The sequence below is a fragment of the Rana temporaria genome, chromosome 12 (genome assembly GCF_905171775.1).
Source record: "Rana temporaria chromosome 12, aRanTem1.1, whole genome shotgun sequence".
Classification (NCBI taxonomy): Eukaryota; Metazoa; Chordata; class Amphibia; order Anura; family Ranidae; genus Rana; species Rana temporaria.
In genome coordinates this window covers 115,408,492-115,431,705 of record NC_053500.1, presented here as the reverse complement: position 1 = coordinate 115,431,705, position 23,214 = coordinate 115,408,492, and the positions used below count along the sequence as shown (strand labels likewise).

The following is a 23,214-nucleotide window of genomic DNA, read 5'->3' as shown; positions in this document are numbered from 1 at the left end:
CATTCATTTTTATCAGACTTTTTACATTTATTTTTGCCTGGTGATGCTGCCAGTAGCACATTTAGAAATATGCTACCGCTACAGAGCCTCCATCCCTTCTACTTATTTCGAATAACATAAGAATTTCAGTTGAAAAATCAGCATTAACAGCAATAGGGAATAATTGGCTTCATAATATTTGCCAATCCACTTTTAGACTGTGTGCACTGCTAGGCCCCACCAAGACCCTTTTTGGCCAAAATTCAGAGCAAGAATGTTGGAAACTTTTCCAACAATTGTCTGACGATAACAGACTCATCCAGTGCTTGTTTTTCAGTTATTTACTGCATGACTGTGGCAATAAATGCCCAATTTGGTCATATTACTTGTGAAGATTGGCCCACATATGTACTACCTGAAATGGGTATTCTACACAAAAGAGAGAGAAAAGAACTGTAGAAGTGTTTGTAGAAGCAAAGAGTAGTCAAAAATTAGGCTGATTAACTGATTGCCATATGCATCATTTCCACATTTCCACTTTTTTCAATCCATTAATCGGGGAGAGGATAAAATTGATAACAAATACAAAACATGGGACTGAAAATGCATGGAAAATTCATAGTCAGCTAATAATCCTAGTATACAAAGAAATTAGCGTTCCTATGCAATACTCAGGCCATTAGACATACATTTCATGTGTCTGATTAGTCGCAATAATTATCTGTTGGTAATATAATTACAATACATTGTATTCTTAAGAAAACAGAAAACAGTTCATAAACAGTTCATGAAAACAGAACTTCTTAACTCCATGTCCTTTCTTTTTTTGTGACAATAGTACCTTAGCTAGTGATTTTAATCCCAAAGTGCTAAGTGGCCATGTAGGGCCAAAAGTACACATCGGCTTCAGGAAATCCTGACCATAAAAAAGTCTGTTCAGCAGTCTATTGAAACCATGTGTTTCTTGTTTTGGTTGTTTCCTCCAGCTTGTTGGAACCCCTGTTATGTTTTTATTGCTGTGTCCTTACTGTTTTTTATGGTGTTTTTCCTGATAACCATTGTCATTGGGATAGAAAGTGATAGAAAAAGAAAATTTTTACAGTTGTCACTAAAGCAGAAAATGTGTTTCCATTGGTTCTGGTAACAGATGTCTAAAGGCCTATACACACGATCGGATATTCCGACAACAATTGTCAGATGGACGTGTTTTGTTGGACAATCCGACCATCTGATTGCTCCATTGGAAATTTTTTGTTGGAATTTCCGACAACAAATGTTGGCTGTGCATGCTCTCAAATTGTCAGACGAAACATGTGTTTCGTCGGATCATCCGATCGTGTGTACACAAATGCATCAATGCTAAACATCAGACAACAACAAGCAGGAGTTGCCCAAAGGGTGCCGGTAAAGAGCTGAAAAACCACGTGGTTTGGTGTATGTTGGCTGAAAATATTCTGCTGTGTGTATGCATACCAAGTTCACGGCCAACGCCCCTTCGCACAAAAATACACGGATTTGTCCAATCGTGTGTACCAGGCTTAAGAAAGGAATTTCTCTTAACTTTAGCTATCCAAACACTTTCTGCTGTGGCTTAGGAATTATAATGTAAATCCTCCCAAAAGACCAAGATCATGCAAACCAACACACACATCTACCAAACAACAGTTTTTAACAGAGTTTTCAACCTTTCCCTGCTCTACACAAAATGTTAAAAGGTTTTGACTTTCGATGTATATTTGTTTCATTTTGGATAGAGCAAGGGACTGTTATAACCCCTGTCAATTTTTTTTTCCTAATCTGTTTTCTATTTTGGAAATGTTCATTCACTTCCTGTCTCATAGGCAAAAGGAAAGTGAGTGGATATCCCTGCAAATAGGGAATACCTTGGGGCTAAAACAGAAAGTGAGAGGAAATCCATCCAAAGTAGGTGAATTCCTGGTTGTCGCCAGAATCACCAGAACTGGTGCCCCCAATGGAAGATTTCTTCTCTATTACAGCTCTGGGGACAACCCTAAATTTGGCATTTGTAATGGAGAAAGCACATTTGTCACGCTGTAACAGACTTAAAAGCACGAAGACTGAAAAGTGCGAATTGTCTTTCACCAAACTTTTACTAACACACGGTAACACGAAATTAGCAAAAGCAGCCCAAAGGGTGGCGCCATTCGAATGGAGTTTCCCCTTTATAGTGCCGTCGTACGTGTTGTCGTACGTGTTGTACGTCACAGCGCTTTGATCGGGCATTTTTTTTCACAAACGTGTGTATGCAAGGCAGTCTTGAGAGGAATCACGACAAATCACGTTGAGAAAAGCGTTGTTTTTTTTGCATGACATGAATAACGGTCGTGTGTACGCGGCATTAGACTTTGGTGGATCACCCTTTTAATGTGGCTTGTAACCACAACTTGGAAATCTGCTTTATACCTTTTTCCCAAGCCAACGGTTATCTAATACAGTTTATGTTGTGGTTTTCAAGGAATGAAGAAACTGTAAAAATAGAAAGAGTAGATCAATATCTCTCAACCAGGTATCCTTCAGAAGTTTATAAGAGTTTCCTAAGCAGTGAGAAGTGATTGATTAAAGACCTAATGGTGTTTTCATAATTCTGGGGAAAATGTCTCTCTACAGAATTAGTGGTATGGCACCAGTGAAGCATCTCATATTTCAGATAAAAAAACCCTGACCACCAATGATCACCAGTCTTCCTACCACTATCAACCAATATTAGTGGGCCCTCCTTACACTGGCCACCAGTGTAGCGTAGGCCCTTACGCTACGGATTAAGGGGGCAGTTCTCTACTGACCCCCAATATAAGTAGAGCCCTTATCCTCTGACATCCAATGTAAAAGGGCACTTCTCCACTGACTTTCAAAGTAAGGAAGGCCCTTCTCCATTGACCACCAATGAAAGAGGCATTTCTTTCTATCATGATTATTACTGAAAATATTTTGTAGTATACAGCAAGGGTGGCATTAAACGTGATCTGGATTTGCGTGTCAAATTCTCTCTTTACAACCTACTGATCATTCTAGTGTACCTTGAACTGTAGATATAATCATTTTTAGTGGGTGGTTCGCTGACACATACAAATTATTTTAAGGGTTCTTCAACCACTTAACCCCCGGACCATATTGCTGCCCAAAGACCAGAGAACTTTTTGCGATTCGGCACTGCGTCGCTTTAACTGACAATTGCACGGTCGTGCGATGTGGCTCCCAAACAAAAATGGCTTTTTCCCCACAAATATAGCTTTCTTTTGGTGGTATTTGATCACCTCTGCGGTTTTTAGTTTTTGCGCTATAAACAAAAATAGAGCGACAATTTTGAAAAAAATGAATATTTTTTACTTTTTGCTATAATAAATATCCCCCAAAAATATATAAAAAAACGTTTTTTTTCCCTCAGTTTAGGTCGATACGTATTCTTCTACATATTTTTCGTAAAAAAAAAAAAAATGGCAATAAGCATTTATTGATTGGTTTGCGCAAAAGTTATAGCGTTTACAAAATAGGGGGTATTGTTATGGCATTTTTATTAATATTTTTTTTTACTAGTAATGGCGGCGATCAGCGTTTTTTTACGGTACTGCTACATTATGGCGGACACTTCGGACACTTTAGACACATTTTTGGGACCATTGGCATTTTAATAGCGATCAGTGCTTTAAAAATGCATTGGATTACTATAAAAATGCCACTGGCAGTGAAGGGGGCGGGGAAGGGGTTAAGTATGTTCCCTGGGTGTGTTCTAATTGTAGGGGGGGTGGCCTCACTAGGGGAAATGACTGATCTCCTGTTCATACATTGTATGAACAGAGGATCAGCATTTCTCCCCCTGACAGGAGCGGAAGCTGTGTGTTTACACACACAGCTCCCGGTCCCCGCTCTGTAACGAGCGATCGCGTGTGCCCGGCGGCAATCACGCCCACCGAGCACGCGCAGGGAGTCGGGGGCATGCGCCCCTAGTGGCCTGCGGCGAGAGCCGACGTTATATTACATGCTCTCGTGCAGGGGAGCCGACTTGCCGCCGTAAAACGACGACGGCTGGTCGGCATGTGGTTAATGGATCTATTGGGGGTTATTTCCGAAAGGCAAATCCACTTTGCACTACAAGTGCACTTGGAAATGCAGTCGCTGTAGATCTGAGAGGGAAATGCAAGGAAAATAAAAAACATAATTTTAGCTTGCACATGATTGGATGATAAAACCAGCAGAGCTTCCCCTCATTTCAGATCTTCCCCTTAGATCTACAGTGCCTGCACTTCCAAGTGCATTTGTAGTGCAAAGTGGATTTGCCTTTCGTAAATAACCCCCATAGTGTATGGTTAGCTTAAGGTACATTTTCACTTTACACTGCTTAGAAACTGACTGGAAATACCCAATGCTATGAGATATTCAGTGGCCCACACCTTACGCCAACAAGCAAAAATCCTATCCCTATTAGGAGTGATCTACCTTTACTATTTGCACCCAATGCCAATTGATCTAGTGTGATTTTTCCCACATATTTCAGCTTTATAATATTGGAAAATTCCATGAAATGACAGTAATGTGCTGGAACTGGTTACACAATAATTGCACGGCTGTAACATTTCCAATAAAAACAGCCTCAGTAATTTGTATATAGATTGTACAATTCAGCAGCATGGCAATCAACGGGATGGCATATAACACAAGATTTATATGATTACCTAATTTTTAAGATTGCAACTATAAAAATTCCTGCTAAAATAATCTGGGCAACATGAATGATCGAACATAAAATAATTATAGGGCACATAATGATTAAAAAATATTTGGAGGCAGTGCAAACAAACCTAGCAATTATGTAAAAGAAGTCCATGTGGTAACCCTTTGGATGTTAGACATGTATAGTAGCAGGACTTTTATGATATGGTTTCACAATGATTTGATGTTTTAACTGGAGCACTGGATTTATTGTGATTACGCATACAAGTTTTTAGATGTTTTTTGTGTGCGTATTCTGGTAACCATATTAATAATCTGTAATGATAGCATTCAGCATATGAATTCCTTTTTTATTTCACATGCCATTATTTATATCAGACCCCCACCTTTGCATTCACTGGGACAGACCAAATTTCCCTATTGGAAGAGCTTACAATGATCAGTTTTTATATAGGAATCCAAACTTGAATATGCTTTTTTTTTAACCAGAATTTAGTGACGCTTTAAAGCAGCCTTTCTCAACTTTTTTACCCTCTAGGAACCCTGTAAAATATTAGGTTTAAGGTAATGTCTATTAACCGCTTCAGCCCCGAACCATTTTGGTGGTTAAAGACAGGGCCACTTTTTGCGATTCGGCACTGCGTGGTTTGAACTGACAATTGCGTGGTCGTGCGACGTGGCTCCCAAACAAAATTGACGTCCTTTTTTTTCCCACAAATAGAGCTTTCTTTTGGTGGTATTTGATCACCTCTGCAATTAAATTTGTTTGCGCTATAAACAAAAAAAGAGTAACAATTTTGAAAAAAATTCTATATTTTTAACTTTTTGCTATAATAAATATATTCAAAAAATATATAAAATATTTTTTCCACAGTTTAGGCTGATACGTATTCTTCTAAATATTTTTGGTAAAAAAAAAAAACGCAATAAGCGTTTATTGATTGGTTTGCGCAAAAGTTATAGCTTCTACAAAATAGGGGACTGTTTTATGGCTTTTTTAGTAATACATTTTTTTTACTAGTTGTGGCAGCGATTTTTATTGGGACTATGACATTTTGGCGGACACATCGGACACTTTTGACACCATTTTGGGACCATTGTCATCTTTACAGCGATCAGTGCTATAAAAATGCACCGATTACTGTAAAAATGACACTGGCAGTGAAGGGGTTAAGCACTAGGTGGTGCTGCAGGGGTTAAGTGTTCCCTAGGAAGTGATTCTTACTATTAGGGGGCGTGGCTACACGTGACACGTCACTGATGGCCGTTCCCGTTCACGGGAAATGGTCATCAGTGACACTGTCACTAGGCAGAATAGGGGAATGCCTTGTTTACAAAGGCATTCCCCTGTTCTGCTTGCGAGGCACGTGGCGGGCGTGCGCGGGACCGCTGGGTGGCAGATTTAAATGGACCTACCTGTACGCCAATCTGCCTGCCCGTGCCATTCTGTCAACGTAAATAGGCGTGCGGCGGTCGGCAAGTGGTTAAAACTAATTTATAAGGCGACAATGGCAAAAATGTTCCTTACATTCATGGGCAGTGGAAAAAATTACCTTATTATAGTGGTAGTCAAAAAGCCACCCCCTCCAGACAACTAAAATGATTATTGGTGTCATGCCACTGGCTCTTTCAAGTGGTTTTAGCTTCAGAACTATCTAGGCACCATCAAATGGGAGATGAATCAAGGAATCTCTAGCAACCTCTGAAGAAACCCTAGGGTTCCACTGAATTCTGGTTGAGAAAAACTGCATTAAAGTGTAGTAATCCATACCAACCAATCAACTATCTCCCTTTATCAGTATAGGGCAGCCAGAACAGAAACGATTGGTTATATATACCTAGATTCAGGTAGGTCGCCACATCTTTAAGGCGGCGTAGCGTATCGTATTTACGCTACGCCGCCTTAAGTCAGAGAGGCAAGTACTGTATTCACAAAGTACTTGCCTCCTAACTTACGGCGGCGTAGCGTAAATGCGGCCGGCGTAAGCGCGCCTAATTCAAATGAAGATGGGGGGTGTGTTTTATGTTAATTACTCGTGACCCAACGTGATTGACGTTTTTTACGAACGGCGCATGCGCCGTCCGTGTACATATCCCAGTGTGCATTGCTCCAAAGTACGCCGCAAGGACGTATTGGTTTTGACGTGAAGCCTCATTCACGGAAGACTTACGCAAACGCCGTAAAATGTTCAAATTTTGACGCGGCAACGACGGCCATACTTAACATTGACTACTCCTCCTAGGGGCAGCTTTATCTTTACGCGGCTTATCTCTTACGGAAACGGCGTATCTTTACTGCGATGGGCAAGCGTATGTTCGTGAATCGGCGTATCTAGTCATTTACATATTCTACGCTGAACTCAACGGAAGCGCCACCTGGCGGCCAGCCTAAAAATTACACTTTAAGATACGACGGCGTAGGAGACCTACGCCGCTCGTATCTTAGCCTAATTTTAAGCATATCTGGTTTCCAGAATACGCCTAAATTAACGCCGGCGTAGATTCAAAGTTACGACGGCGTATCTACTGATACGCTGGCGTAACTCACTCTGAATCTGCCTAATATTCTCTATTTACATTATTATTATGTAATAAGCCTCTTTCTAAGAACATCTGTAATGAATTTAGCATGTGAAGGCTGCATAACTTGTGACATAACCAAGGCCAGCATGATAACACTGTCACGCTGCACAATGGCGTCACTGTGTACTTACGGGATTTAAACGTATTTTTGTTCATGCAGTGTGTACCAACCACATGTAAATAGATAATGTTTTCATTGTGATAAAACTTCCCTTTTAAGTGAGTGTGCTTGTACACCTCGTCTCTGCCATGTGTTCAGCAGGCCTGGCTGATCGTACTCATCCAAAAATATTATTCTTGTGACATCAGCAAGATCCTTAATAATAGTTTTCCATTTAGAGGAATGACTTGGGCATGTACATACAATCACATTAAAATGAGACAGATTAACATGTGAGTAATGTAACATTATGAGCACGGGCCGATTGGTACAGGATATTACCCACATCATTATATACATTCAAGTTTGTTAGTTGATTTAAACATACTGTATGTTCATGATCCAACGGCATTCCTCACATCACACAGTTCAAAGTGACCTGTCATCTTCCCAGATGAAAGAAGCAGTAAAACCTATTTTAGGAAAAAGCTGTATCTTGCTGTGTCAATCACCGTGGAATAATGGACGTTTAATCACAGGTGGAAGTAGAACTACTCAGTTTGGTTGGACAGCCATAAACCAATCATGAAATTCACGAAAGAGTCAGATGGACCCCTCCCCAATAATGATATACTGATTACATTGTAAAAGACAAGTTTCTGCTGGAAATGAACCTGCCAAGTCCTACTTCTTAGACCCCATACACATTATACAACTTTTGTTTTCTGATTTCCTTTAGATTTACCAAAACCATGTAGCGCAGGGGCCTGCCTGATTGCATACAAATTGAAACTCTCAGGCCTTGTACACACGACCGGTTTCCTCGGCAAAAACCAGCAAGAAACTTGCTGGGAGATATTTTTTTGCCGAGGAAACCGGTCGTGTGTACATTTTCGTCGAGGAAACTGTCGAGAAACTCGACGAGCCAAAAAGAGAGCATGTTCTCTATTTCCTTGACAGGAATGGAGAAATTGGCTTGCCGAGTTTCTCGATCGTGTGTACGAGGCCTCAAAGGGGTTGTAAAAGTAAATGTTTTTTCACCTTAATGCATCCTATGCATTAAAGCGGGAGTTCACCCGAAAAACAATTTTTAACATTAGATTGAGGCTCATTTTGTCTAGGGGAATCGGGTGTTTTTTTTTAAATCGAAGCAGTACTTACCGTTTTAGAGAGCGATCTTCTCCGCCGCTTCCGGGTATGGTCTTCGGGACTGGGCGTTGCTATTTGATCGACAGGCTTCCGACGGTCGCAAAACCATAGGACAATGCATACCCGGATTATACTACCGTTCCTTGACGCAAGTCTCGACATGACACTGGGCGACACTATGATAATACATAGTAAATACATCTTCATAAAATTTCCACAAAACCCCTGACCCTGGGGGAGACTTTGTTGTCTCCCACACTGGGAGGGGTCTCTAAACTAAAAGCTGGGAGCTCTGAGCAATTCTCAGACCCCTTTATACCTGTGTAGTCAGCCAGGTTGCAGGCATCTAGCAAAACCTACAGAATCCGGGTGGAATTTCTGGGTAGGGTGGAGAAAGCCAAAGACAAAGCTTTCTCCACTCAGAAATTATAGTTCTGAACCACACATTAACCCTTAATGCGAATCTTGTGTCACATTTCCTATGTACTTACAATGATAATGCGTCCCTCTGTCACAATATATATATATATATATATATATATATATATATATATATATATATATATATATATATATTGCACTTTAAGGGGGTGGTACATATCTTATATTTATTTACACAATGACAATGGTCATTGGACCATGCTATTTATTTATTTGTTCTATTGGTTAAACAAGATGGACATTTTTTAACCTAAGTATGTAAATATGTAATTTCCTTTTGTTCCCTTTCCTGCTTTTAATTCACTTCTTTCTTATTTCTGCAGAATCCAATAAAAAAGCCCACCATACGGATATGTTTAACAGCTCTGAACTGATACTGCGTAGAGGGCAATCCTGTAGATTAACTCTGGAATTCAACAAACCACTACGTGACTGGCAAAGCATAGTGTTTGTCGCACGCACAGGTATCTTTCACTGGCATCTCCTGTCATTGGTGCTATGTTTGCTCTAATTCATAGTATAGGGTTGGAGTTGTACTGTTCAGATTGATGGGAAGACACTCAAAATCTTGAACTGAGAACCTGGATATTTTCTTGTGTTTGTAGGTTGTTTTTCATTGGCATCAGAAGAAGGCAAAGGCATCAAGGTCCCTGAATACATATTAGAAAAAAAACACATTTAATTTATAGCTTTACAAAAGAAAACCCCCAAAACACAGACCTGAGGACATTTTGACCATAACCACCTCAAATCCAACATGGACACCAATTTTGAACGTAGCTAAATAACATCATGCATGAGATGGTTGTTCTATCCCCATTACACCTTATTAAATAATAGCCTTCAAAGAAATAATAAAATCATATTTAAAAACAAAATACACCCCCCCCCCCTCTTCTCAAGGGACTGGATAACTGTGCACTTGAACTTTAATATAGTATTAAGAATAGTCCAATCTGTTATGTAAGCATCAAAAAAATGATCAACATGATGCTTTGAGTGGTAAACATGCCTGCACAGTTGCAAAACCATCATATATTAGAAATAGGAAACACAATAATATATACACTGTATATGCAAAACCATCAGAAGTGTGTAATTATCCAGGACATCTCATCCAACAGGAGCAAACACAAGAGTTGTCAACAACTAAGTTGTTGAAAATGACTAAATGGGCATCCGAATCATGAGCAAATTAACAGTATGGCTGTCCAGTAGTATTGCACAGCAAGGGTTATGCTCTTGGGAGGCATTAAAAATTCTTGGTAGGTGGATCTTAGTCTGAAGGAGTTGGTGATCCTAGGTTACATTTACATGTAGCCCCAGGTATCAGCTAAAGTTGATGCTGGTCCTCCATGATTGAAAGAACTGAAATCCAATAAATTAAAGTGGTGGGTCATGGAAAGTAAGGCTGTGGAGGTAAGGACTATATGATGCTGACCAGGAAAGAAGGGAACTTGCAATGTAAAAGCTCACAGTGTGCAGTGAAATCAGAGTAAGCACTTTCAGTACAGGCGAGGATCATGTACAACTTGGCAAGACTCAAGGTAATGCTGGAATTCAATTCTAACAAAAAATGTTGTACCATCCATCCAACCACCTATCATTTGAGTTGTTATTTGGAACACCATATGAAAGAAAAGTAGTGATGAGAGAAGCACTTTTATTTATGAGTTTTTCTAATTATCTTTGCATATTATTTCTTCATGGGTTGTTTAACTAGGGATGTAGCAGGACAGCGTCCTTTACCCTACATACTTTGTACTAAACCTTGTCTCTCTCTCATCTCGGAAAGTTTGAGGATACGAAAAAGACACTTTGGTATACCGTTATTTTCCAGTGAATAACTGATTCAGAATATTTTAATGACAATATAGTTTTGAATAAATACTTTTCTTGTGATTTCTACATCTATCCTGGTAAAATATGCTTATATGTTTCCCTCTCAGATTGCATACTAATGCATTTTTTTTGTCTTTTGTGTGTCCTTGAAAGGTCCACCAAACTCAGGATATGCCAACACAAATGTGGAGTTTCCTCTTTCCAGCTCATGGAGCAGTGGCATGTGGAGTGCAGTCCTAGAGTCCAGCCCTGGCAATTCCCTGAAGATAATCATGTCTAGTCCTGCCACAGCGGTCATAGGGAGATATGACCTCAGTGTTCGGATTGCTGTGATGGGTCAAACAGTTACATATTCCCTTGGCAAATTCATTCTGCTTTTCAACCCCTGGTGTCTAGGTAAGGTCTAACTGACTGAAGCACTGACAACAATCTGTTTACTATATAGCAATTTACATTTTCAACAATTTATGTGAACATTGGTATACTCATCCGAGGAGGAGTTAGGAGACATCAGTATTACTGACCTTAACAGTTTTTTTTTACAAGGATCTCTACGTCTATGAGTCTCATGTGATTAACAATGAGTATTTTAAAGCAGTGACAATCCTTTGCAGCAGTCAGAAAACTCTAACAGACAATTTTTACTGGCTGTAAATTTGAGGACACTGAAATACTTTTTCAAGATTAAAACATCCCCTGACGAAACATGTCAGGACAATCACTCCAATGCTATTGTTGAGTGATCAATTTTTCCATCTGTTTTGAATTCTAGATATTTTCCCGTACATGTGCACATAAATTAAAGGCCAATTTTTTAACTATGTTTTGTATGTATGTAATAACATCTCTGTTATTTTATATTCTGGAGTATTAAAATTACCTCTTTTTGCTGGCATCCCCAAAAATCCCCTAAAAAAACCTCCCTTGTCTACACTGAAATACTTTGTTAAAACTAAACTCTAGTCATCCTCACTTGTTCCCTGTTCACTCCACCAGCAAAAAGAATATTCTACTCACACTGTGTTGTTTTGATATATAGAATATTTTTGTCTCAGTCACATCATCAGTGTGTCGCTTCACCTCTGCCACCCGCTGGAGCTGGTGGAAGGGGCTGGCAGGGTTACAGGTGTCAGTCACGATAAGGAGGCATTCCTAGCATGTAGATCGCCAATGATTACACCCACTCAGAGGGACAAGGACTGGATAATGCTGATTGTCATCCACTGACACAGGGGTCATAGGGAAGTGGACAGCTTCTAATGTACACTATGAGCTTTTCAGAGTGTGCAAGATACAATAGTAAAGCAAAGGTAGCTAGATATACATTGGCCACAGATTTTAGTTCTGAGCTTCAAAGAAGGAATGAGTTATAAAAATGAATAGACATGTGCACACTGAAATATTTTGTTTCGGAATTTTGTTTTTCGTCCGAAAAATAAATGTATTTAGTTACTCCCGAAATTCGTTTTTATTTGTTTTGTTTCGTTAAAAAATGCATTAGTCCGAAAATCCAAATTAAGGTCGAATCTGTCAATGGAAGCTTATGGTGTCTGTCGAATGTTCTAAGAAGATTCGAAGAAGCAGCTAAACTGTACGACACTGCAATTGTACATGTTTGGTCGAATGCTCCGCCCACAAGCTATAGTATAATTGTAATGTTTTATGAATAGTAATAATTATATTTATTAATTATTATTACTAGTCAACCAACATTAGAATTCTTCTATAGCCTATTGGCGGAGCATTTGACCATAAATGTCTGCTCGCGGCGACTGCTTCGTCGAATCTTCATGTCAAATCTTTTCTCTCTGTGTTGAATAATCTTGGACTAATAGAGTTAGAGCAAGTTCGATAGACACAGATTGCTATTGTCACCGCCATGTCAAATCTTCTATCTATATCGAACTGTTGTCGCAATGAAACGAAAATAAAGCATTATTTTTTACGGATCTTTCGGATTTCGGATTCTGTGCGTTCGTTATCGCTTGTTAAAACGAACGTGAAAATCCCAGAAATTCAGACAAAAATGCATTCGGACGAAAACGAATGCACACGTCTAAAAATGTATATTTAAAATACATGACCTTTAACATTCACACAATTTCTATGTATTGCATAGCATTTTTTTTTAGAGGGGGGTAGATTTAAACTTCCTACACCCCATGTCCAACTGTCTTGACACTCTTCTTCCCTATTGTAATCAACTAACTAGCCATAGTACACTGTCAAGTTTAAAGCATATATGAAATAAAGAAAATAAATCATTTGGCAAATAATTGAATATGTTAGAAAGTAACATATACAAGATACTGTATAAAGTGTGTCAAACTGCTTATCAAAGTAGGTATGTAAAGTATGTATTCTGTAAATAAAATATGGGAAAGAAAATCTAGGTTTCTAAAATCATGAAAAATAAAAAGTGACTGTATTAGCACTTACCAATCTCCCCTTTTTCTAGCATGATAGAAGGAAAACTTAAAGCCCAACATAAATCACACAAATAGATATGTAGTTAGATAGATTTTGTACCAACCATTTCCAATTTTCAGGATTAAATAGAGATTAAAAAAGTGTGAGACTTCAACTGGACTCTAAGGCCCAGATTCTCGTAGGAGATACGACGGCGTATCTCCAGAAACGCCGTCGTATCTCTGAGTCTGAGCCGTCGTATCTTGGCGCCTGATTCAAAGAATCAGATACGCCAGAATTTGAATAAGATACGACCAGCGTAAGTCTCCTACGCCATCGTATCTTAACTGCATATTTACGCTGGCCGCTAGGGGCGTGTATGCTGATTTACGCATAGAAATATGTAAATCAGCTAGATACGCCGATTCACGAACGTACGCCCGGCCGTCCCAGTCCAGGTACGCTGTTTACGTAAGGCTTTTTCCGGCGTAAAGTTACCCCTGCTCTATGAGGCGTAGATGAGGCGTTTTCACGTTTTACATCTTTGCGTAAGTCGTTCGCGAACAGGGCTGGGCGTCATTTACGTTCATTTCGAAAGCATTGACTATTGCGGCATAATTTGGAGCATGCGCACTGGGATACTTTCACGGACGGCGCATGCACCGTTCATAAAAAGCGTCATTTACGTGGGGTCACATCAAATTTACATAACACACGCCCACATCTTTCACATTTGAATTAGGCGGGCTTACGCCGTCCTATTTATGCTACGCCGCTGCAACTTTGCTTTGAGAATACAGCACTTGCCTGTCAAAGTTGCGGAGGCGTAACGTAAATAGGATATGTTACGCCCGCACAAAGATGCGCCCTCCTACGTGAATCTGGGCCATAATACATATATTGTATGCTTAGCTAAATGTTGCTATTCCAGATATGTTCCATAACTAAGCTTTCAATGAAGATTCTGTTTTTAACTTCTTTCCAATAGATGATGATGTGTACATGGCCAATGAAGAAGAAAGGAAAGAATATATCCTAAATGACCATGGTGTCGTTTTCATGGGAAATGAGAAACATGTAACAGGGATGGGATGGAACTATGGTCAGGTAAATTCCTCAGACATTCATATATATAAAGCAGAGTGTATTTCACCAATGTCATATTTATTTATGATTTAATATCCAGTCCTTTTAAATGCGTCTATCAACAACCACTTATAAATATATGCAGCAGAAAATTCCCAAATTTTAGGCTCATATTGTCATGGTTGTTATTATGTAACCAATAAAGGAGCGAATACACATAACGGTAATATGAGGCAGAACTAAAGCTGACCATAGATGAATTAAAAATCGGCCGGTTCAGAGGGGAGCGGTAGATTTTCTATCCATCTATTGGGTTCCCATTCCAGAGAAGTCAATCCAATGATTGTTTTCTCTTGAATGGGAATGTTGGAAAATGTTCACTTGATCTGCTAATCAGAGTATTTTGACAGCTGAGGAGTCCCCCCCCCCCTATTTTGACTCCTCAGTGGAGTCAAAATACAATAGCATAGTTTGGAGGATTCCCTCTTCCACCTCACTTGTGTTGATGGGGGAATCCTTTTGTTTTTGTTTGTTTTTTGATCAGCCCACCACTGTTAAAAAAAAAAAAATATGAATCTATGGCCAGCTTTAGTTACCCTATCTGCTTACAAACTAAACTGCAAGTCTACCATGTGTTCTGAAATCAGACCATGCACAATTCATTTAAAGGGGTTGTATGGCTTTTTTTTTTTAAATAACAAACATGTTATATCTACCTCCACTGTGCAGTTCATTTTGCAGGGAGTGGCCCCGATCCTCATCTTCTTGGGTCCCTCTGTGGCTCTCTCGGCTCCTCCCTGCAAGAGCTAACCCCCTTCTGGGAAGCTCTCTCCCAAGGGGGTTAACTTGCGGGCGCGCTTCCTGTAATACACGCTGCGTCCATAGTCACATCGGGTATGACTCTGTCCTGCCCCCCAGCGGCCGCGTCATTGGATGTGATTGACAGCAGCGCGAGCCAATAGCTGCGCTGCTATCAATTTATCCAATCTAGCCAATCAACGGCAGACTCTGTGGAGAAAAGGACGCGCACAGCAGGTGAATGAGCTCAGGTAAGTAAAACGGGGGGGCCGACATTTCCAGGTGTTTTTTCACCGTAATGCATAGGATGCATTACGGTGAAAAAAACACGAACCTTTACAACCCCTTAAAGATACTCAACATAACTTGTTGTTGAAAATGGGTTACCCAGACTTTTCTTGATTTGGTCAAGCAAATGCAGTCAATGCTCTGAAAAAGGGATGAAGGGATGATGGTGAATATATCAGGCCCCGTACACACGACCGAGTTTCTCGGCAGAATTCAGCCAGAAACTCGGTCGGAGCTGGATTCTGCCGAGAAACTCGGTCGTGTGTACACTTTTCAGCGAGGAAGCCGACGAGGAACTCGTCGGGCCGAAAAGAGAACATGTTCTCTATTTCCTCGTTGTTCAATGAGGAAAGTCGGCCCGCCGAGCTCCTCGGCGGCTTCCACACTGAACTCGACGAGGAACTCGATGTGTTTGGCACGTCGAGTTCCTCGGACGTGTGTACGGGGCCTTAGTGAAGTAATTGAAGGCAGTATGGACCTCATGTACCTTATTAGTCTTTTTTATAAACTATATAGCATCTTCTTCTACATCCGTTTATAGTATTATATTTGATGATTGTGCCCAGCTTACATGGCTTTGATCTTTTATCTGTTATGTTTGACTTGTCTAGTTTGAAAATAATATTCTGAATATCTGCTTGGACATCTTGGATAGAAGTCTGGACCATCAGAAAGACCCAGGTCTAGATTGCTCCTTGAGGTACAGTCCCATCTATGTGGGAAGAGTCATCAGTGCAATGGTAAGAATGGATCATTTTGTGTACAGAGATCCTTGGAATACAGTGAAGCTGATTTATAAAGACTGAAGAGCATTACAACCTCAGTGTTGTCCTTTTATCAGATGACCTAAAGTACGCATGCATCTGATGTCTCCATAAACACAAGAAACATAAGTCTTACCATATCAGCACTAAATGCTGTTGGGATTTGTACAAAATCATAAGTCAAGTCTAAAATTTGAATCTCGTTATGAGAAAATAACACATCATACACACTATACTTTTCAGTTGGTTTCAATCACTCTAAGCAACCTATCATATACCTTTGATGGCATATTGCAAAACTGGTTAAAAGTATCTGAGATTGTTTGAAAATTGTTGTGTCTGTTTTTTATTTATTTTTTGCAATTTAACTGCTATCGACAAACTTTTCATTACAAAAACGGCCTGATGTATCAGGACAAATTATTATACAACATTAAACATTATTATTGTTGATCCACTATGCCCAATATGTGGAAACGCCCAATAGCCTTTCAAAGTCTCAAGCCCTGTACACACGGCCGGGATTCTCGTCAGGAAAAAAACTTAATTTTTCCTGACGAGATTCCTGGCAAGATTTTCTTGCCGGCCGAGTGTACAGATGTACGATTCAAAAGAACTGCCGTTATTTTGAATGGCACAAACGCCGTGACATGTTCGACTGTGCGCTCGTCACATTCGATGCCGTCGCCGCCATCTTGCTTCACCCTACCTAAGCTTTGGAAGCTACCGCGCATGCGTCAAAGTCATTTCGAGCATGCGCGGGTTTTCATGGAGGCAGGTAAGTATACAGACACTCGGGTTTCTCGGCAGGAAAACACTGGCGAGAATCACGACGAGAAAATAGAGAGCAGGTTCTCTATTTTTCTCGTCTAGATTCTGGGCAGTTTTCTTGACGAGAAACCTCAAAGCCTCGTACACACACACGGTTTACTCGGGAAGAAAACTCTGTCAGCAGTTTTCTTGCCGAGAAAACCGTGTGTGTGTACGAGGCTTTAGAGCTCTCATTGGTTTACTAACACCTTCTGCACCACCATTAGTTTTGTCAATGCTTGTATTCAGCACTTATTACTTATACTATATGGGGCTGGAGTTCCAAAACTTCTTTACTTGGCCAGAAAAAACAGTTAAAGTTATTGTAAATGATCACCTTGTAAAACAACCCATTTAGTTTAAAAATTAAAGGGATTAGCAGGAACACCAGGGATTTCACATAAAGTAAGAAATCCAAAGAGAACAGGAGACTTTCTCATACAAGTACATGGCACAGCAGACACATATCAGGAATTAGAAGTGTTGGAGTAACAAACTCTTTAACCGCTTAAAGCGGGGGTTCACCCAAAAAATAATTTTTAACATTAGATTCAGGCGAGTTGTTAGAAGCACAATCGGGTGTTTTTTTTAACCTCGTTGCCGTACATATCGTTTTATAGATATATGTTCTCCGCGGCTTCCGGGTATAATCTGCGGGACTGGGCGTTCCTAATTGATTAAAAACTATAAGAATCCGCGCTTAGGAAGTGATGGTGCTGCTGCCTCCCTGGAAGATCTCAGTGAAGGGATCAGTGATAAAGTCGCATACAGCGCGTCATGAGTTGCCGAAAGAAGCCGAACGTCGGTGCGCAGGCGCCTTATAGAGCCGACTCGCAGTCCGGCTTCTTTCGGCAACTCCTGACGCGCTGTATGCGACGGTCGGAAGCCTGTCAATCAATTAGGAACACCCAGTCCCGCAGATTATACCCGAAAAGCCGCGGAGAACATATATCTATAAAACGGTATGTACGGCAACGATTTAAAAAAAAACACCCGATTGTGCTTCTAAAAACTCGCCTGAATCTAATGTTACATTTTTTTGGGGGTGAACCCCCGCTTTAAGGACCACCGCATGCCTATTTACATCGACAGAATGGCGCAGCTGGGCAAATGGGCGTATATATACGTCCCCTTTAATTTTCCAGCCGCGTGGTCGTGCGCACGCTGCTGGATCGCTCGCGACCCTGTCATGAGCTCCGTGCCCGTGGGACCCACGGACTCGATGTCCGCCAGTGTCCCGCGATCGAGTCACAGAGCTGAAGAACGGGGAGATGTCAGTGTAAACACATCTCTCTGTTCTTCCTAGTGACATGTCACTGATCGTCTGTTCCCTGTTATCGGGAACAGCGATTGGTGACGTGTCCTGGCAAGTTAGAAGCACTCCCTAGGTCACACTCAACCCCTTCAGCGCCCCCTACAGGTTAACCCCTTTACTGCCAGTGTCATTTTTACAGTAATCCGTGCATTTTTATAGCACTGATCGCTGTAAAAATGACAATGGTCCCAAAATGGTGTCAAAAGTGTCCGATGTGTCCGCCATAATGTCGCAGTCAAGATAAAAATCGCTGATCGCCGCCATTACTAGTAAAAAAAAAAAATTATTAATAAAAATGCCATAAAACTATCCCCTATTTGTAGACGCTAAAACTTTTGCGCAAACCAATCAATAAATGCTTATTGTGATTTTTTTACCAAAAATATGTAGAAGAATACGTATCGGCCTAAACCGAGGAATTTTTTTTTGCCCTTTGGCCAGCCTAATGGTCCGGGGCTGAAGTGGTTTAAGGATCACCAAGGTGATGCTACGGGACTGAGAATTTTTAACAGTTTCTGTAGACACAATTGGATCCCTCACCTTGATTATATCCGTTATGCAATGAAAGTAGAAAACAACAGTAACAGTATTCTGTTTGTGGTTGAAGGTCAACAGCAATGACGACTTTGGTGTGCTTGAAGGGAAGTGGGAAAAAGACTTTTCAGATGGGGCTGACCCAAACAGCTGGAATGGAAGTGTGGAAATTCTTTGGAAATGGAAAAATGACGAATACAAGCCAGTAAAGTATGGGCAGTGCTGGGTCTTTGCAGCGGTGATGTGTACAGGTGAGGTGTACATTTTCTTGCTATTGTGCAATATGCCCATAGTTATATTTTGTGTGCAGTTTGGATTGGTTGTTCCTCTTATGGTAAAAGGAAAAAACCAAAAGGTTGGCGCTGCGCTAAAAAATTAATGATAAAAAAGTGATGAGTGATGTTATGAACAAACAAACAAAAGAAAGATATGTAGCAGCTAGCACTAAAATGTGTACAACAAATTAAGAAGCATAAATATAAAAGGCAGTGCAGCGCTATTAATAGTGATAGAATACTTAAATACAATTAAGTAAAAAACAGTGTAAACAAAAATAAAGTGTAAACAAAAATAACTCTTTGATAAGAGAAGGAATCCAAATAAATGAATTAAATTAATAAGTGATAGAAAAAACAGCAAAGTCCATTTAAAAACCCAGAAATTAAAAAGTGTCTCAATCTGGTGTGAAAACAATTCCTTAATTAGCAAGATGTGATGATATCTTGATTGCTGTGAGAAGGTGTTCACCCATGCAATTCGTGAAGTAAGGATTAACCGCTTACCAGAGATAAAGACTGTTTTCCACCAGTCTTATAGAGCCTATGGGAAGTCTGGTCTCCCAATACCCTTTCAGCAATATTAAACCTCAGCAATCGATCCGGGTATGTTTAGTAGAGGCCAAAGACAGGAACCAGATGGGAGGAAGGACAATCCTAAATGAACCAAGTAGTGGACCAAGGCAGAAATACACAGGGGTCAACCAGAAGGCGGCCTTGGGAACAGGCAGGGTTGGCAACAAGATCAGCGTAAATCCAAGAGGTAATCCAAGAAGCAAAGTCAGCAACCAGAAACACATTAACATACACCAACAAGCATGCACAGGAACCTTATGGTAGTCTATATGTGCAAAAGCCAGGAGGCCATGCCGATGTAGGGAAAATTGACAGTGTCTCTGCCTTTATACTCACCTTACCTGCACTTCCTTGGCAGTGCCTGGGCCTAGCAGCCAATCGGCCAAACACTGTCACATGGCCAACGCAGTGAACTCCTTCCTCTCCAGGGTCGCTGACACTTGATTTTACTTGATTTGAGTTGATTTTAGGAGGAGAGGAACGCTAAGGTGACTATATGGGGGTAGGTGTATGTCCTTTGCAGAGAATGTCACTTTGCCCCACATTTGAAAACGTAACAGAGCAGAGTGGCAGAAAGTGAGCTCCTCAGCGTTCTACTACTCTTTTCACTGTCCAGGCACAGGCTAGAGAAGGGATATGAACTAAGTGAGTGTTACTTAAAGTCAAACTTCACCCAAAAGGGGAAGTTCCACTTTATGTCCTCCTCCCCCCATCCTCTACCATATTTGACATATTATGTTTTTTGGAGGGAGAGCAGGTACCTAGTTTTGACAGATACTTACTCCCACTTCTGCTTGGATTGCCTAGGCGATCCAAGCAGAAGTTCTCCAACCCCCCTCCCTTCCCGCAACCTTTTGTGATACGTCACAGGTCCCAGAAGACTGCAGGACCATTCACAAAGTGCCACATGGCTCTCGCATGCACAGTGGGCAGCCTGCTATGAAGCTGAGAGCAGCATAGTCAGCTGCCCACAGTTAGGATGCCGGCACCAGGAACCCAAAAACGAGTGAATAACTAGTCTGGTTGACAACGGCACTGGATCCCTGGACGGTAAAGTATCCTTTTAAAAAAGTCAGCAGCTACAGGATTTTTTTAAGACCCCTTTCACACTGAGGCAGTTTTCAGCCGTTTTAGCGTTAGAAATAGTGCCTGAAAACTGCCTCCCATGCCACCCGAGTGTGAGAGCCCGAGTACTTTCCCACTGGGGCGGTGTGCTTGCGGGACGTTAGAAAAAGTCCTGCAAGCAGCATCTTCGGGGTCCTGCCCATTGCAATGAATCGGCAGCGCTTCCGAAACGCCGCAACATGGGCATTTTTAACCCCTTCATTTGGATTAAAAACGTGGCCGAAAGGGGCCGCTTAAACAGCAGTAAAGCCCTGCTAAAACGAGCGGCTGTTTACCACTAGCGCACTTAAACTGCAGCACAGAAAAGTTAGGTTCCTTTCCCTGCTAGGCATGACTGTTGTGTGATAGAGCTTTGTATTCACCTTTAAACTTTGTCACTACCCAGGGGCGGGCTGACCATTCGGGCACTCAGGCACTGCCCGACAGTGGCGGCCCGCCCATAGGGGGCGCTCGGGCGCCGCCCCCCCAAGCTGTGGAAGGAAAAAAAAATTTTTTTTTTTTTTTTTTTTTAAATGTCACTTTAAGAGTGACCAGGCGCCGGACATGCGGCGGTCTATGGGAAGCTTCCCAGCCTGCAATCAGCTGATCGCAGGCTGGGAAGCTGATTTGCCCGTGTTTAGGGCGTGTGCAGGGCGCAAGCTGTGCGCCCGCACACACTCCCACTTCATTTGATTTGCTAGCATGTCCGCTAGCTATCATGGGATTGGCAGGACCGGAGCAGAGGTCAGTGGGCGGATCGTCACATGACTTTCGGCGGCATCTCTCTGTAGCGTGTGGGGGCATTATTGAGGAGCGGCGCCAAGAAGGTAAGTGTTACTTCCCGTCTCCATCCCCCGCATCAGCACTCCCGAGTCCCGCCGCCGCTAGTACTGCCAGCCAGCTCCGCCACCACCAGCATAGCTGTGTTTGTGGCCAACCGTGAGCTCTCTTCCAGCAGCGGCACATTGAGATGGAGGGGGGAATTTCAAGCACGCACTGTGCTCCGGACTGGTGAGTGCTGTGGCGGCAGGACTCTGAGTGAATTGCGGGGGGAGGCCGCTGCTGGATTGTAGCTGAGAGCCCACGGCCAACACAAACACAGGTATGCGGCGCTGCGAGGGGAGAGGAGGGGGGGGGGATTCCAGCAGCATACCTGTGTTTGTGTTGGCCGTGGGCTCTCAGCTACAATCCAGCAGCGGCCCCCCCCCTCCCCCCGCAGTTCACTCAGAGTCCTGCCGCCACAGCACTGATATTCACTCAGCTAATGGGATCTCTAAAGGGGGGGGGGGGGGGGGGGCTGCTAATGTTAAGGGACTCACCCCCCAGCCCCCAGGCACTCATCCCACCCCCCCCCCAGGCACTCATCCCACCATCCCTCCCCCCAGGCACTCATCCCACCATCCCTCCCGGGCACTCATCCCACCATCCCCCCCCGGGCACTCATCCCACCATCCCTCCCCCCAGGCACTCATCCCACCATCCCTCCCCCCGGGCACTCATCCCACCATCCCTCCCCCCTGGGCACTCATCCCACCATCCCTCCCCCCGGCACTCATCCCACCATCCCCCCCGGGCACTCATCCCACCATCCCTCCCCCCAGGCACTCATCCCACCATCCCCCCCGGGCACTCATCCCACCATCCCTCCCCCCTGGGCACTCATCCCACCATCCCTCCCCCCAGGCACTCATCCCACCACCCCCCCCCCCGGGCACTCATCCCACCATCCCTCCCCCCGGCACTCATCCCACCATCCCCCCCGGGCACTCATCCCACCATCCCTCCCCCCAGGCACTCATCCCACCATCCCCCCCCCCGGGCACTCATCCCACCATCCCTCCCCCCCGGGCACTCATCCCACCACCCCCCCCCGGGCACTCATCCCACCATCCCTCCCCCCGGCACTCATCCCACCATCCCCCCCGGGCACTCATCCCACCATCCCTCCCCCCAGGCACTCATCCCACCATCCCCCCCCCCAGGCACTCATCCCACCACCCCCCCCCCCCGGGCACTCATCCCACCATCCCTCCCCCCGGCACTCATCCCACCATCCCCCCCGGGCACTCATCCCACCATCCCTCCCCCCAGGCACTCATCCCACCACCCCCCCCCGGGCACTCATCCCACCACCCCCCCCCCCGGCACTCATCCCACCATCCCCCCCGGGCACTCATCCCACCATCCCCCCCCCCAGGCACTCATCCCACCATCCCCCCCCCCGGGCACTCATCCCACCCCCCCCCCCCCCCGGGCACTCATCCCACCACCCCCCCCGGGCACTCATCCCACCATCCCTCCCCCCAGGCACTCATCCCACCATCCCTCCCCCCAGGCACTCATCCCACCATCCCCCCCCGGGCACTCATCCCACCATCCCCCCGGGCACTCATCCCACCATCCCTCCCCCCCCGGCACTCATCCCACCATCCCCCCCGGGCACTCATCCCACCATCCCTCCCCCCAGGCACT

The 23,214-nt window shown here is 43.1% G+C and overlaps 1 protein-coding gene across 1 annotated transcript in view; it reads left to right on the top strand.

Moving 5' to 3' along the window:
- The window catches only part of LOC120918614 (protein-glutamine gamma-glutamyltransferase E-like), a 54,825-nt gene that overhangs the window by 2,138 nt on the left and 29,473 nt on the right, over window positions 1-23,214 (top strand). Inside the window, exons 2-6 of the mRNA XM_040330288.1 lie at window positions 9,265-9,405; window positions 10,937-11,179; window positions 14,181-14,299; window positions 15,976-16,104; window positions 18,861-19,038. Of these exons, the coding sequence (XP_040186222.1) occupies window positions 9,265-9,405; window positions 10,937-11,179; window positions 14,181-14,299; window positions 15,976-16,104; window positions 18,861-19,038 (810 nt within the window). The remainder of the gene's footprint in view (window positions 1-9,264; window positions 9,406-10,936; window positions 11,180-14,180; window positions 14,300-15,975; window positions 16,105-18,860; window positions 19,039-23,214) is intronic.